The 15,192-nt window shown below is 38.0% G+C and overlaps 1 protein-coding gene across 1 annotated transcript; it reads right to left on the bottom strand.

The window, feature by feature from the left end:
- Positions 1-451: 451 nt before the first annotated feature.
- LOC113777400 (LRR receptor-like serine/threonine-protein kinase HSL2) lies at positions 452-5,312 on the bottom strand. Its single transcript, XM_027322450.1, has 2 exons — positions 2,403-5,312; positions 452-1,188 (listed from the first exon to the last, which is right to left on the bottom strand). Exons 1-2 carry the CDS (start codon positions 5,023-5,025, stop codon positions 818-820), a joined length of 2,994 nt encoding a protein of 997 aa, XP_027178251.1. The 5' UTR covers positions 5,026-5,312; the 3' UTR covers positions 452-817.
- Positions 5,313-15,192: the final 9,880 nt, after the last annotated feature.

Genomic DNA, 15,192 nt, shown 5'->3' with positions numbered 1-15,192 from the left:
AAAGTTCTATAACAAATTCTTAGTCATCAAGATGATTTTAACAATTCACTTGATAAAATCAAGAAAATTTTCTAAGATTTTAGATGGGGCAAAATAGCGGCTGTAAATGAAATTACCAAAAGTCCTTCAGGGTTAAAAAGCATTAGCCAAAACTTGGGGCCGGCTGCTACCAACTCCTGCCGCAGTGGATTTTGTGGTAACTATGAGTTCTAGGAACGCTGGTCCTGCGTGCCTTGCCTCAAAAAATGACTCCTTCATATTGTTTTGAACCGTCATCAATAGTTTGATTCGCCAACCAACCCATTAATTGGGATCGTTCATGCCTGAATTCCAGACAGCCTCTATGCCTGTCGACATGCTTGCCAAGGTAGACGGAGATGGAATTCCTTCGAAGCACCGTATCAAAGAGTGTGACAGCATCATGCAGAGACAGCCGCGCGGAAAATGCGAGTGGAACAAATACCCAGCTTTAGCACTACTACATGCATTTGTCTCGATCAAAAGAGTAGAGATTTTACAGCAATCCAACTCTGGTACTGAATCTTCTAGTATTACAATTTTCAGTGCTTCTATCTACCTTTCTAATTCACAGCGTACAGAAGTAGAGCTAGTCAACTTTTAGCACTTGCTACTGAATAGTTTCTAGGACTTTTTAGACATTGTCAAGCATCTGCTTAGTCGCTATCCAGTTGGTATTGGCACAGTCCTATACATTCTAGAACAATACCGAGGCCAGATTCAAAACCGCAATGATTCTTCTTCTTTTTTTTTCCTTTTTAGTGATACACCAACACTGTATGTGCTATATACTACATTGCTAAGAACGGGCCCTGGATTTGTCTTTGAGCAATTCTACCACTCTTCTCATGGAGGGCCTGTTCATTGGAAGAGATGAAACGCACTGAAGGGCGACGTCTAAGACCGCCCTAATCTCTTCAAGCTCAGATGTTGATGGTTTCAACCTTGCATCTACAAGGTGATCCAAATAGTCAGCACAAATTTTGGCAGTATCGTTGGCTATTGGTTGTTCTGCAGATGACAATGCCACCTCCATTACCCACTGTACGATATCTTTATTCTCCCCAAAAGAGGGATCGATTGGCCGTTTACCAGTAATCAGTTCCAACAGAACCACACCAAAGCTGTATACATCACTCTTCTCTGTGATCTTCAGAGTGTATGCATATTCTGCAGAAACAAGAAGACAGCAAAAGCATGTTAGTTAGCCACCATGGCTTCAGACTCAAAAGATAATCACAGTCAGGGAAAGAACATTTTAAAAAAAAAAAAAAATTTTTTGAGAGAATTAATATCACGATTACATTAATCGACAATCTAGCATTAATTTCTAACAATCTCCTTAATAACTAATATGCACCCCGAGGGCAAAGATGAAGTATGTCTACTTGATATGTTCCTTTTCCTTTCATTCCAAGCACAAGTAAACCTAAAAACAGCTTGAAACCTATAATCAGAGTATATAACTGGTCTTGCTCCCTTCAGTAGAAGTTCATGTCCAGCGAAGGAAAGCTAATAACAATAAAATGGCATTCGATAAATATAGGTCAACATACATTTTTATAATAAATAAAAAAAAATGGCTTTTAACCCAGTCACTCTAACTGGTTGGAGTTGAAGCCTTCAAGACAAAAGAAAGGAGGTTTGAGATAAACACACCAAATGAAAACTTGACTAAACCCCGGTCAAACTAAGCTCAGTGTCGCTACTAATTCAAGTAAAATCAACTTTCTTTCGGCAAGAATTGGTTCAAAGCCAATTCATATCTTCCACTTCAAAACAATGGGCTAAAGTTGCTAGAATAAGACAATCTTCCCACCAATCTTAGTCATAGACTAGTTCCCTCATGCGATTTTCCAACTGGAGCGATTGTTCATGTGTAATCACGATTACGGGTGAATAGAGAATTTTTAATCTTTGTTTTTGTATTATACAATTGTATCTTACTATTTGTTGTCCTTGGAACAGAAACTAGATATCTCCAAGCTCCTGTGTCTCTTTTTTTGGTCTTGCAGTCAAATTCGCTTTTGGCCACAGACAAGTACATGCAATATGATTTGAAGCGATGTCGCAACAAAGACAAAGTGACAAAACCATCCGTAAACATGAGGCAACTCTCAATTCCAATCAAATGGAGAACTCAAAGCCTAAAACTAGTCAAATTAAGAACTGAGAGCCTAACACCATATGCCGCTTGCTTGCTGGAACAAAATCAAGAATAGCCATCCCCACTCTACACCCATAATACCCTAGTAAAAACATAATTGCTGCAGGGGAAACTAAAAAGAATTACATTAAGCCAAATCTATCATATTAATGAATGAAACAATTGATAATTACTACAAATAAAAGGCCATAATATAGACAGAAAAGTTATGCCTCACCTGGAGCAATATAGCCGTAGGAGCCAGCAATCTGAGACATGAGTTGGCCGCCCTCCTCCATATTTTTATGCAGAGTTTTTGCCAAACCAAAATCAGCGACCTTTGGCCTGAATTCCTCATCCAACAATAAGTTGTTAGACTTCACATCCCTATGAACAATTGCGGGTACGCAATCATGGTGCAAATAGGCCAGCCCTTGAGCAGCCCCAATTGCAATCTTGAACCTCGTATGCCAATCCAACAATACCCCACCTTTCTCTCCGTGTAGTACATCCCCCAAGCTCCCATTCTCCATGTAATCGTACACTAATATCCTAAAGTTGTCTCCAGAGCAACTGAACAACAACTTCACTATGCAACCATGCTTGATTCTGCCCAAAGTCTCCACCTCTGATTGGAACACCTCTTCAGATTCTGGTCCACGATTAGCATCCCAGAGTCTCTTGACTGCGACTGTCGGCCCGTTCTTCAACATGACACGATAAACTTGGCCCGACCCGCCTGTTGCAATGAGATTATCTTGACTCAGAAAGGCAACAATATCTTCCTCGTTGAACCACAGTCGCTGAAATGCAGTCATTTTCCATGATTTTTTGCCCCGACCTGCAAATAAATTTAGCTTCTTTGACTTGATCAATAGCCATAGAAATGATACGACGAGTATTCCTGACAAGGCTGATAAAATTCCCACCAAAACCAAGCTTATGGGTCTTCTTTTCTGGCATGAAGGGAGAGGTTTAAGATCAGGACTGCACAAATCCGAATTGCCCACTAAGCTTGAAATGAAAATTTCATTGTCGAATGCACTAGGTACTCTGCCCTGAAGCCTATTATTTGATAAATTGAACTTATTGAGCTTGAGTTTTGACAAATCCGATGGAATCTCACCAGAAAGTAAATTCTCGGAAAGATCCAAGTATGTCAAATCAGGCAACTCCCCGAGCTCAGCTGGAATTGTACCAGAAAATTGATTGCCAGATAAGTTCAATTCTGTTAAATCAGTCCAAGTGGTAACAGAGGTCGGGATTTCACCTGTGATTGAGTTTTCTTGGGCATCAAGCTTGAGTAACTTGTTCAATTTGGTTATGCACGAGGGCAGTTTGCCTGAGAACCGGTTGCTGCTAATGTCTATAATTTGAAGCTGTTCCAACTCGCATATTCCCTCCGGCAACTGACCAGAAAAGCTGTTGCCCGATATCAAAAATCCTGTTAGATTACGGGCATTTGAAACCGTAGGAGGAATTTCACCCTCTAGTCTATTGTTTCGGAGTTCAAAAATCGTAAGCCCAGGAAAACTCCAGAAACTAGGAGGTACAACTCCAGACAGCTCATTACTGAAAATCCTGACGTACGTTAACGAACTGCACTCACCATACGACTCAGGGATTGGACCAGAAAAGTTATTGTTAAACAAAACTAATCTGTCTAGCTGCTTCTTGAAACAAAGATTTGGAGGCAAAGGCCCTTCTAGAAAATTCCCAGATACATCAAAATCTTCCAAGCCTGAATTCCTTCCCAAATTAACCGGTAAATTGCCGGATAATCTGTTATTAAAGAGCTTGAGCTGATAAAGATAAGGATTTAGAGCTAAATTTTCTGGGATTTGGCCTTCCAAATTGTTGTCATTGAGATTGAAGGATTGCAGAGCTAAACCGGTTAGACTTTCTGGTATTCTTCCGGTGAGATTGTTCGATGAAGCATCGAAATTATATAAAGAAGTCAGGTTCGAAAATGTATCTGGAATTTCACCGGAGAGTTGGTTTGAATAGAGCTCTATCTGTTCGACAGCAATTAGTCCTCCGATACTTTCTGGGATCTTTCCAGTGAGGTTGTTGACGGAGAGGTCGAGGTTTTTAAGAGATTTGAGGTTTCCAATTGATTCTGGGATTGAACCAATTATATTTGAAAATGGAAACCAGAGATTTTCGAGTTTGGTGAGGCGGCCTATGTCGGCCGGAAGTGGGCTTGGGCCGAAATTGTTGGCAGCGATTTCTAGACGAGTTAACTCGGTGAGATTGGTTAAGAAATCCGGGATAGACCCGTTGAGTAAGTTGGAGAGAAGACGGAGCACCTGAAGGTTGGGTAAGCGGGAACCGTAACTCGCCGGAATCTCACCGGAGAAATTGTTACCTGACAGGTCGAAGGTGGTGAGGTTGAGGAACTGAGTTTGAAGCTCCGGCAGCCCGCCAACGAACAAGTTGGAGGACAGATTGAGGAATTGCAGGTGGGAGCAGAGAGTGAGCGCTTCAGGTGAGAGGGTTCCGTTGAAGTAGTTACCGGAAAGGTCCAGAAAGCGGAGAGTCTGAATCCGGCAAAAGTCCGCCGGAAAATAGCCTGAGATGCTGAGGCTGGAGAGATTAACGGAAACGACATCGTTAGTTTGGTTGTCACAACCAATGCCAGTCCAGTTGCAGGGAGCATTGGGTGCGGACTGCTGCCAATCAGCGAGAAGACCACTGGGGTCTTGCAGTTCATTGGCCTTGACTCGAAGCAAAACGACGACGTCCCTGTTCGATGAACTGGTACCAGGAATTATCAGAGCAATGCAGAAAAGCAGTTTGATGAGATAGAGATAGAGGGGCAGAGGTCTGCAGGTAAAGCTAAAGCACATAGTACCGGTCATTTTCTTCTGTTAATTAAACTACCACCCCACAAACCGCAACTACTAGAATGTATAATGCAATCTATCTAAAGAAAATTGAGTTTGAGGAAATGATGGGCTAATTCGATGATGAAATCGTGAAAATGAGAATTATTCATGATTTGTATTTAGCCATTGGATTTGAAAGACGGCAGCAGGCAACTGGCAAGTAGTGCATGGCCATGGACAGAGTAACAAGTGCAGGCAGATTGGGAGAACCGCTGGAAGGGGGTGGAGGTAGTGAGCTAATTAGTCTACTCATTCTTGACTTAGGATTCTTAATTTATGGTGAATCTTGATAGACTAAGGTCAAAATATCTTGATAGACTACATCGATACTATTAATGTATTCTGTTCACATGTGAAGGGCTGGTCATAGATGGCATTTAGTGTACTAAAAATTTCCATGTGGAGATGAGAAAGTCAGCAATAATATGATAAAATCGACAATGATTGTCGAGTCGAGTCCGATCGAATTTTCATTTAATTGAATTGAGTCTCGATTTCATTTTATCAAATTCGATTAGAATTTAGTATAAAACTTGAGCTCGACATCAAATTCGCTTGAACTAGTTTGCAGGATTCACAATGATTATCATTTTTTTTTTTTGGAAGCAAATGATTGTCAAAGATTGGTGGGAGTGAATTAGGCGGATTAAAACTGAAAGGTAAGGAAATGAATTTTTCCAGAAACACATTATTCATTATTTGGTCATAGACGGAAGATTGATGGTTTTATATGCTTTTGTAGATAGTGTAGAACGTAAGAGGGGCATGTCTCATGTTTACAAATTACAACTGCTGAGAAGAAGATTGCCCTTTGGGAATACCATTGCTTGTTTGGGGTGGATATCAACCACTGAGCTTGGCTCAGTGGCCACCAAGGAGGAAAAAAACCTCATCTGTTTGGATTATAAATGGGGATTCAAATCACACATGCAATAAAAAAAAAATCAAAAGTGGTGTCAAATCACCCTTTTGGTTTAGTCTCTAACACAAGTCTGTTTAGATTTTCCTGAAAAAAAAATTTAGGATGGATATCTTTATTATATTTAGATCATCCATGAACCATGGCCCCGTTTGATAAATGAGTATTTAGATATTTGTCTAAAATTTTACCTTCTTGTAGTAGTTGTATGAATAATTTGTAAGATAAAAAACTTTTTTTTAATTTTCTCTCTCTCCCTCTTCCCCCTCTCCCCCCCCCTCCCATGCTACTATCCCCTTCCCCCGACGCGATCTGATCTCACGACTAGATTGAGCAAAGGGGGATAGAGAGGGAGAGGGGAGGAGAAAGGTAGTGGGGGAGGAAGAGGAGCGGAGATAGGTGGCAGACGAGAGGAACGGAGAGGGAGGGAAGAGGAGAAAAAAAAAAAAAGGTGGTCGTCTGGCTGGCGGCAAAGGTGGTGGTGGGTTGAGGTGGAAGAAAGAAGAAAAAAAAATTTTAATTGTTTTGGGCATTTTGAATTGTATAGTTTAAAATTTTTGAAATTTTTTTTAAGATTCTTGTAATTAAAATTATTAAAAAAATTGATGTGAGACAAATTTAGCAAAAACTCACTTTGCCAATCAGGCCCATATTTCACCATGTAACGATGATTTCCTTCTCCATGATTTACTTGTATTTTCTTGTGTCTTAGAAAGTCTTATCCTTTTACTACCGGTTGGCTACCTTTCACAACCACTGTCGTTGTGCGTACAGGGATTACTCGTGTATTGAGTGTGATGCCTTTGGAGTCTTCGCCCATGCCTGAAAAACAAACGAGTAAAGCAGTCAAAAAGGTTCTCAAGCGGTCATACAATGCAGTTGGCCGAAATTGGTGACCAATATATAAATGCAAGGGTCCATCATTTCTTTTCACTTGATTTGTATTTTTCTTCGGAGGGTCCATCAACTCTATGATTTTTTTTTCTGAGGTGCTTATCAACTCAATGATCTCAATTCAAGACAAAAGGATAAGTTAACAATAATCGAAGACTCGGGGATTTGAAGGTATGCGAGTGTGGAATTATTCCAGAAGCAAAGATAATAAACACATGGCTAATTATTTTAGTGCGGAGGGTCAAAAAAATCTACAAGTTGATGCAAGCAAAAGGGGTGCAAACGGATGTTGTTGCAAGCGAAAGGTGTTTGCATCCCTTAATTATGAGATTTCGGATTCAAAATTTATGGGAATGAAAAGGACAATGTTAAGAAAATTTCTCCTGCAAGAGATCGAGTCGACTCGGGTCGAACAAAATTAATCACAGTTCGTGAAATGGACACAGATACCTGTGGATTATTAAAAAAAAATCTACAAATCCCAATAGTAAGGGCGCGGCGAATGGTAACTCATTTTCTACATTGCTGAATTTAACACCAGTGTGGGACACTAAATTCATAATCGAATCTTTGACTGTGAGCTGTAAACTATGAAGGACAGCTTCTAGGAATTGAATTGTGTTCGAAATTTGGGAAAAAAGATGTACAGTCGCTTCAATTCGAAGCAAAGTAGTAGTCAGCAAGCAGCAGTCCAGCCACTAGTGGAAAATCGTATCGTATTGTATCACTTTTTCTCTGGGAATGTTTACATGAAAGAATTGATGCGTGCGTAAGGATTGGAATTTATTAAGATGGAAGAGATCGTGCGAAGGAAGCATAGAATATAAAAGTTCGGCTTAGTTGGTTCTCGTTCTGTTTCTTTTTGGTAGTTATGGGATTCTTTTAGCAAGTCTCTGAGATTCTAAGTGGATTGGTTGGATGCCGGTTCTAGAATTAATAGATTTACCCCTCAGTTTTAGTTAGATAACTTGTACTCAGCTGAATGTTCTTTCAATGGGAAAAAAAAAAGAAGGTTTGATATTACTAGCAAATTAAAAGTGCTTCGTAGCCTTGACCAGGGAAGAGCTAATAGTAGTGGCTCCCTCATAGTAAAATTTCTCTAAGCAACTCATCAAATTTTGGTGTTTGGAGACTTGGAAAGAAACTTTCAACAGATTACAGAATATGATAGGACATCCCTTGCAAATGCTTAAGACGGTACTTTGCAGTCAAGAAACAATAGAAAACAATAATTGGCTTTATTAAAACTAAGTATTACTTTATTTTGTTTTGTTGTCCTCGTGCTTTCCCATTTTGCTTTTGCTTTTTCTGTCCTCTTCTTTAGCTCCATTTCAACGTTGTAGGGTCCCATAATTATGGCTGTTCCATAATAGCGTACTCAGAAGTCAAAATTCTGTTCATACAAATGGGAAATGCTAGGACCGCAAACTTGAAATTAAAAGGATCAGCCAATCACACAATTGCCAAGTGCCTCGAGGCTGGGGACTACTTGCTTGACGTTTTGTCATGATAGTAGTTTAAAACTGAACCACTGAGCTTTTGGCTGTAAGCCAAAACCACTAAGCTTTTGGTTGTAAGTCGGTTCGAACTTCACCAGCGGTGAAAAAATTTAAATTTGGCGTCAGATCATATTTTTTATCTAGCCAGATTTATATACCTACCTGTTAATCTCTTATACAGTCTCGTTAAACTTTTATTCTCTATAAAATAGGATAGATCAGAATCATCAGATTATACAATATTATTATTGCTGGAAAAAAAAAATAGTATAAAACTGTGTCGTTCAAAAAGTATACATGCAAACGAAAGATGATGACGGTCCGTGTCATGCTCATGTATAGATCAACAACTAATTTTAACTTTTATTATTTTCTCTTTTTTTTGGTCCCCCCTTTTTTTCTTTTTCTAATTTACTAGCAACCAATTTTATATCTGAGATAGTGGGACAGAGAGTAAACTTTAAGGGCATTAGCTAGGATTTTTCGATGCCTAGCTTTCTAGGAGTACTCAGAGAATTCATTCACCGTATGCCAGTGGATAACTTCTCAGTCTCCATTCAAGCATCTAGTATATCTTGTTCTCTTCTTTTGTTTGACTTGATTTAAATTGAAACGAAATTATTAGGAAGTCCAATTCAAAGACCAATTAATTCTTCGTTAATAATGTCGCGCGTTGATGGTAACATATGTTCAGTTTCTGGAAAATGCTCCAATAAACTATTACCACTTGGAATGAATTTGAATGGCTGGTACGCCCGAAAGAGATATACGCAGGGAGGAACGTTGTTTGGACTTGTACAACTTTCAAGCAGTCTTCAACACTTGAGTCAGTACTGAAATATAACAAAGAATAATTGAAATTCAAAAAGATGACAATAATTAGAAAAGCGTAGAATGAATAAACTAAACTTGGTGCTCATATATATATATTTTTTAAGTAGTTAAAGTAGAGAATGTAGTGGACTTCTTGCCAAGTTTGCTTACTAAAACTTCACGGCCTTGGCCCGCACCAAAATACAAGGGTCCAACGGGCTTGAAGTATGCTTTCCCCGAGAGAGAGAGAGAGAGAGGGGCAAGAACGGCTGCTTCCTGCAACCAACCGTGTCTGTATAAAGTTACATTTTGTATAAAATCCGCCGGGACAGTTTTTTTTTTTAATTTATTTTATGTGGCGGAATGCACAAACTAACTGGGGGTGCAAGAGCCAAGATGGAATATCACGAATACTGGAGATGGATAGCTTCGGGTTTCTGTGTTCTGCGAGAATTTGATAAACAAATTTTAAGAGGAAGCTGTCTGCAAAGTGAGGAACGGACAAAGCAACTCAAAGTCAACGTCGCCGTGAAGCAAAAGTTGTTCTACTAAAGAACCCGACGATCTTCCCATTTGTACTAATTTTACGCTTTTCAGCTCCCCAGAGGGCAAAGGCGAACGCCCCAACATGTGTTCTAAATTCTAATCTACTACTCCCAGTGGCGATTGATGCTCAGCACCAGTTTTTGTCATCTTTCTAAACATGGATAGTCCGTCCAAGTAACTCGAAAAACCTGATCCTCTCTCTTGTAACGTAATCAATGGCTTCTTGATGAATTTACTGATACTTTGAAGAAGCGTGCATGGGAATCTGTATATATCAAATGTTCTTCATTCGAAAAAATATAAGGACTGACATTCTTTCGAGTGTATAAGATGGTGCGGTTAGGCAAGAGAACACATTCAGATGGTCAAAAGTGTTTGGTGCAGTGGGTGAGGTAAATCTTGATTAGCACGAACTTCAATAATCAAATGATCAACCGCACCTGATTAATTTTTGGTGGTTCAGTTTGGAATTCAATTTGGAACCACACAGTATCATTCGTTTTTACGCTCAGCACTAGCCACCAAACAAGATGATGCATCAGTTTTATAACTCATTCACGATCGTGGATTTCCTATATTTGTTTTGCAAAAGGATTGGAAATTTAATAACAGCATCAATGGAACAAATGATGGGTTAGGTCTGACGGCGATTGGGGGTGAGAGAAAGGGTTGGTTGTTCCTTGAACAGTTGTTTAAAAGGATATGTATCATCTGATTGATGAGTCGTCATAATAATAAGACAATTCGCGGTTCGCATACTTATTAAGTATGAATTTTTGCTAATTTAGGAATAAAAAATTGATCCATCTACGTGAGTTCATGAGCCAACAAATAAAATAAAGGATTTTTATCTTCGAAACCCATTGCATTGCTCTTACAATCATATGATTTTATTATCTAATTTTGCAAAATTCAATACTGGTTTTAGAGTTTGTAAAATTATAATTAAATCATTAGTGCAATTCTGGAGATGTAAGTACATAATATATAAACTAAGAGATACTTTATACTTCATGAATTTAGTTTGATGATTTTGTTTTTAAAATTTTTAGCCAAAAAAGAAAAATAAATTCTTGGAATGACTTGAAATTTTATCTGTTAGCATATAATGCTAGAAATTAAATATTTAATGTGAAGAGCTTTACTCTTCTTTTTTTTTTTTTTGGTAAAATTGCATTTTCAAATTTTGTTTGCATATATTTTCATGAATAATAAAATTTTAAGTACATAAAATATTGATTTTTTATATCATAACTTTCAAAACGATTCAAGGAGGGATACCAATCTTAAGAATGTTGTTTCTAATGGCGCCCTCCTACCAATCTTAAGAATGTGTTGTTTCTAGCATATAATGCTAGAAAATATTGAGACTGAGGACGACAAAAAACACCAGAATTTGTGCTCAGAAATTTAAGTCGGGCATGGTCCAGTACTAGGAAAATGCGCAGTCGCCACTGGTCAAATCCATACCCCAATTCAAAGCGTCTGGGCATCTTCTTCAATTTTGGGCCCATATTAAGTTAACCGCAAAAAAAAAATTTTTAATTATTATAAAGACGAGAGAACACGACGCGATGTTATTATAAGCAAGACTCCAAGGCTCTGATATCTGATCCACTCGTCCACATGCCGTTGCAGCACCGTCACTGATCGCCTGTCGTCTGCTACTAAAAATGCATGTTACGGTAACAGCTCTTTTCTGTTTCTTTTTCTGGGTTACTCAATTAGGTGTAATCTTTTCTCATTATGTGGTATAGATCCCTGACTCTCAGAAAAACTTGCGGGTGTAATGATGGGGTGATCAGGGTCCGATACCCGACCCATCATCGTAGTATGACCAAGAACTATGGTCTAATCCGATGTGGGGAAAATATAGGATTAGTTGAACTGAAACCGACCTAGTTAAGCTTCTAATCTGGCATTTTTCCTGCTTACAAGCCAGAGATGAAAGGACGACAGTTGTGCTTCAGAAACTAGTCCTGTTTAAAACAATTCTCCTCACAACAACCAAGACATTTACAACATTCCGTTTCCACCTGACATGTCCTCCATTCCCTGCCTTGGAAATGCAGAAAGCCAAAGCTAGCAGGGCTGGCAGCAGGAAAAAGTTCCAAATTGAATGGTCTCGGCCACATTATTTGACATTTGTCCCTAATGATGCTAACTAGTTAAAGAACCAATAATTGATCTTCCCTCCCCTGGACTTGTTTTCCACATTCAACAAATTATCGGAATCTATTCAGCAAAGCATTTGATCATGCTGCTTTTTTTTTTCTTTTTTCTTTTTTCTTTTTTCTTTTTAAGGAAACAGACTCATGCATGCATTACGGTTTTCAATGGGATCAAAGGAAAATTTTGTCCTGTCGTTGACCTAAGAGTAATTATGAGGTTCTTATCTAAAGTTACTTCGTGAATGTTGCACCCGTATTCCTACCACTCCACCACGTAAGACTGCAGTTGAAGCTTGAGAATATACAGATCATGAAGCAACACATACAATGTAATACACTTTTCTTGGTTTAGAATGCGAAAAGGCAGTGATGGATTAATATTTATTAGTTGCTATTTCCTAATAAACATGGGAAACATAAGTTTGTGATGACAGCATTTTAGTTGACACCGGAAACGACATCAGTGAACATTTTTCCTGAGCATGCCATTTTAGTGGCGTTTGACCCACATACATATTAACTTTTAGATTTTTTTTCCCTATTTGAGTTGCAAGTTTAATGTAAAAGATTAAAGATTGTCGTGTGCCCAGGATTAAGTTGAACCAGACGCGGGTTGCCCAAAAAATCTGCGGAAGAATAGCTTCGAATTTGTTATGAACTAACAAAACACGAAATTCATTTGCATGTTTGTTCTGTCCCAGGACAGATAAAGAACACTACCTCATTACTCGCTATTATATTGGCTTCAGTAGTAAAGGTACTAGGTCTTGGTATTCCGAGTGATGACACGGGAAATAATCTGAGAAGTTCAACACAAGTACATGAACACGCAGGAAAACTTTTACTTCGCAAATGTATAAACCTTTGAAAGAAGTTCTTAATACATGTCTCGTCATGTCTTAAGAATACGCATTTCTTTATATGCTAACTCTAGCTTATAGCAAGTAAACTCTTATATCTGAATCTTTCGAAGACAAAATGTTGATATGCAAAACAAAATTGCAAATTTACAGAAACCAAGGGGATTAAGCTCCTACAGCAGGCGAATAAAGGACGCATCATGATTTTGTGATTGTCGAGAATCACTTTAATTCTAGTAAAAGCAAGGAATGTATTTCCTCAAAAAAAAAAAAAAAAAGGTATCCATTTGATTATGTGCTTCTATGTGAAACAATATTCCTTCTTGATGAATATGATATGAAGCATGAAGAGAGAGAGAGGATTTCACAAGCAATCATGAATTTCGATAAACATTAACAATTAAACAAATTTTTGCCCCACGATCTCCTTGCAGTAATAGAGAAAAGCCCTGAAACCAGCGCATGGCCTAACGGAAGAATGGAAAAAGTATTTCTCATAAGCTCAAAAAAAAAAAAAAAAAAAAAAAAGAATAAGGTTGTCAAGTACTCCCATGTCAAACTTATAACACGGCATTTCCAGATTTCCCGATTAAGTGGAAAAAACAAATGGATGACAAAAATCCTGTGCTTGCCCTAATACCTATCTTTGTATAGAATTAGATGCTTAAACGTTCAGCGGGAAAATAACAATACTACTAAACTAAAAACATATGCGACGTAAAAACTATAGAATGCACAGGCCATATAACCGAATTAAGATGAAGGTGATATTTCTCTTTTCAATTTTCCTTTTTGTCAGAGTAAACGGTAAGCTTTGAGGTTGCTGTTCTACAACTGTATTTTCGATCTTTTGTTGTCAGTGTCCTCGCCCTGTCACGATACGTATCATGAAAATCACAAGCAGAAAAGCAAACATTAAAAGATTGGCAGTTAAAAGCAAACCCTATACATAATTACATACTAAAATGGCAGATTCAGAACTACAAGTCTACGAAATAAAATTCCATTAATATAATATACCAGAAAAACAAGTAAGAATACCGTATATAGTGTTGATATTCTTATAGGAGTCTATCTTTGTGGGAATATCCACTACTCAGTACGATCTGTTGCATAACCAATGATCGAAAATATCATGATACTCAGACAAAGCAAAGACTCTCAAGAATATTAATTTTCTTTGAACTTAAAAAAACTGAATGGAACTAGGGGAGTAATATATTTGTGCATCTGATCAATAAAATAAAATGACGATAACATGAAGGAAGTAAGAGAGTATTGTAAGTAAATTAATTAAGAAAAGAAACCCAAAACAGTATTGCCTGGCTCCGTTCTGTCTGCCTCTTTCTTTAGCTTGGGAGGTTGCAGAGGCCTTATAACAACAAAGAGCCCCCTACTAGAACTGATGAAGAACCCTTCTTGGACTTGTTGATGAGTTTTCCCCACCAACTTGAACGTCCTCGACCACCAGAAGAGAACTTTGCTAAACCTTTTAGTGGTAGTACTACCAGTTGTAAATCCTTCTTTTTCTTGAACCAGTGCAACAAGTTGGCTTCTGGGATTAGTAATAATATTAGCAGTAAACAAGTAAATGGTTGTGAAGCGAAATTTTCATCTTCTTCAACCATCTTTGCATAATTATTTAAAATGCAACCACCAACCACCCTCCCTCTTCTTCTTCTTCTTCTTCTTCTTCTTCTTCTTCTTCTTCTACTGTTACACAAACCCCTCTTTTCTTATTTCTGTTTGTGGCCAACAGCGGGATTTGATATACATCACGCAAAAGGATACATATGTGTATCCTTGGAGAAAGAAGAGAGAGAAATGGAGAGTTGAGAGTAGAGAGGGGAAGCTATGGGATGGTGAAAAAGAGAGTGGCTGAGAGCTGAAGGAGGGAGGGCAGAGAGAAGGGAGGGTTCTTAAAAGAAGGGTCCCAGCCCCGGAAGAGGAATAGACATTTTGTCCATGCGACTTGTTCTATTTCACGCTTCTTGTTTTGCCTTCCGGGTCGGCCAGTTGAATTCCCTTTCAAGTTTTGTCCACTCGCATATGCAGTACAAATCCGTGACCGACTCCTGCCAGGCACTTTTGGGAATTTTTTGCAATTTCTATTTTAAAAAATATTCAAAATATCTCTAATATTTTGTTAAATAAATATATATTTTTTTTTATTTTTAAAATATTAACTTTACGTTTCTTATAAATTTAAGTTAGAAAATTTTAGTTTAACCTAAGTTTTTGCCCATTTTTTAGTCAGAAATCATCATGTGACATATATTCAATATTTTTTATGTATAAAAGAGTTAGATTTTACCTTATTAGTTACAAAAATGAATATGAATTAAATTAGATCTCACTTTTTGGAGAAAAAATAAACATAGATTAGGTCAAATTTTACTTTTCAAGGGGTAAAAAAAATATGAATAAAGCAATTTATT

Source organism: Coffea eugenioides, chromosome 7 (assembly GCF_003713205.1).
Source record: "Coffea eugenioides isolate CCC68of chromosome 7, Ceug_1.0, whole genome shotgun sequence".
Taxonomy (NCBI): domain Eukaryota; kingdom Viridiplantae; phylum Streptophyta; class Magnoliopsida; order Gentianales; family Rubiaceae; genus Coffea; species Coffea eugenioides.
The sequence above is the reverse complement of the archived record's forward strand: the minus strand, read 5'-3'. Positions and strand labels throughout refer to the sequence as shown.

Bases quoted from the DNA above. Each gene is read 5' to 3' on its own strand.
- LOC113777400 (XM_027322450.1), bottom strand. From the start codon at position 5,025: ATGACCGGTACTATGTGCTTTAGCTTTACCTGCAGACCTCTGCCCCTC. The intron at 1,189-2,402 runs GTGAGGCATAAC...TTGTTTCTGCAG, and splicing joins CTACGGCTATATTGCTCCAG to AATATGCATACACTCTGAAG.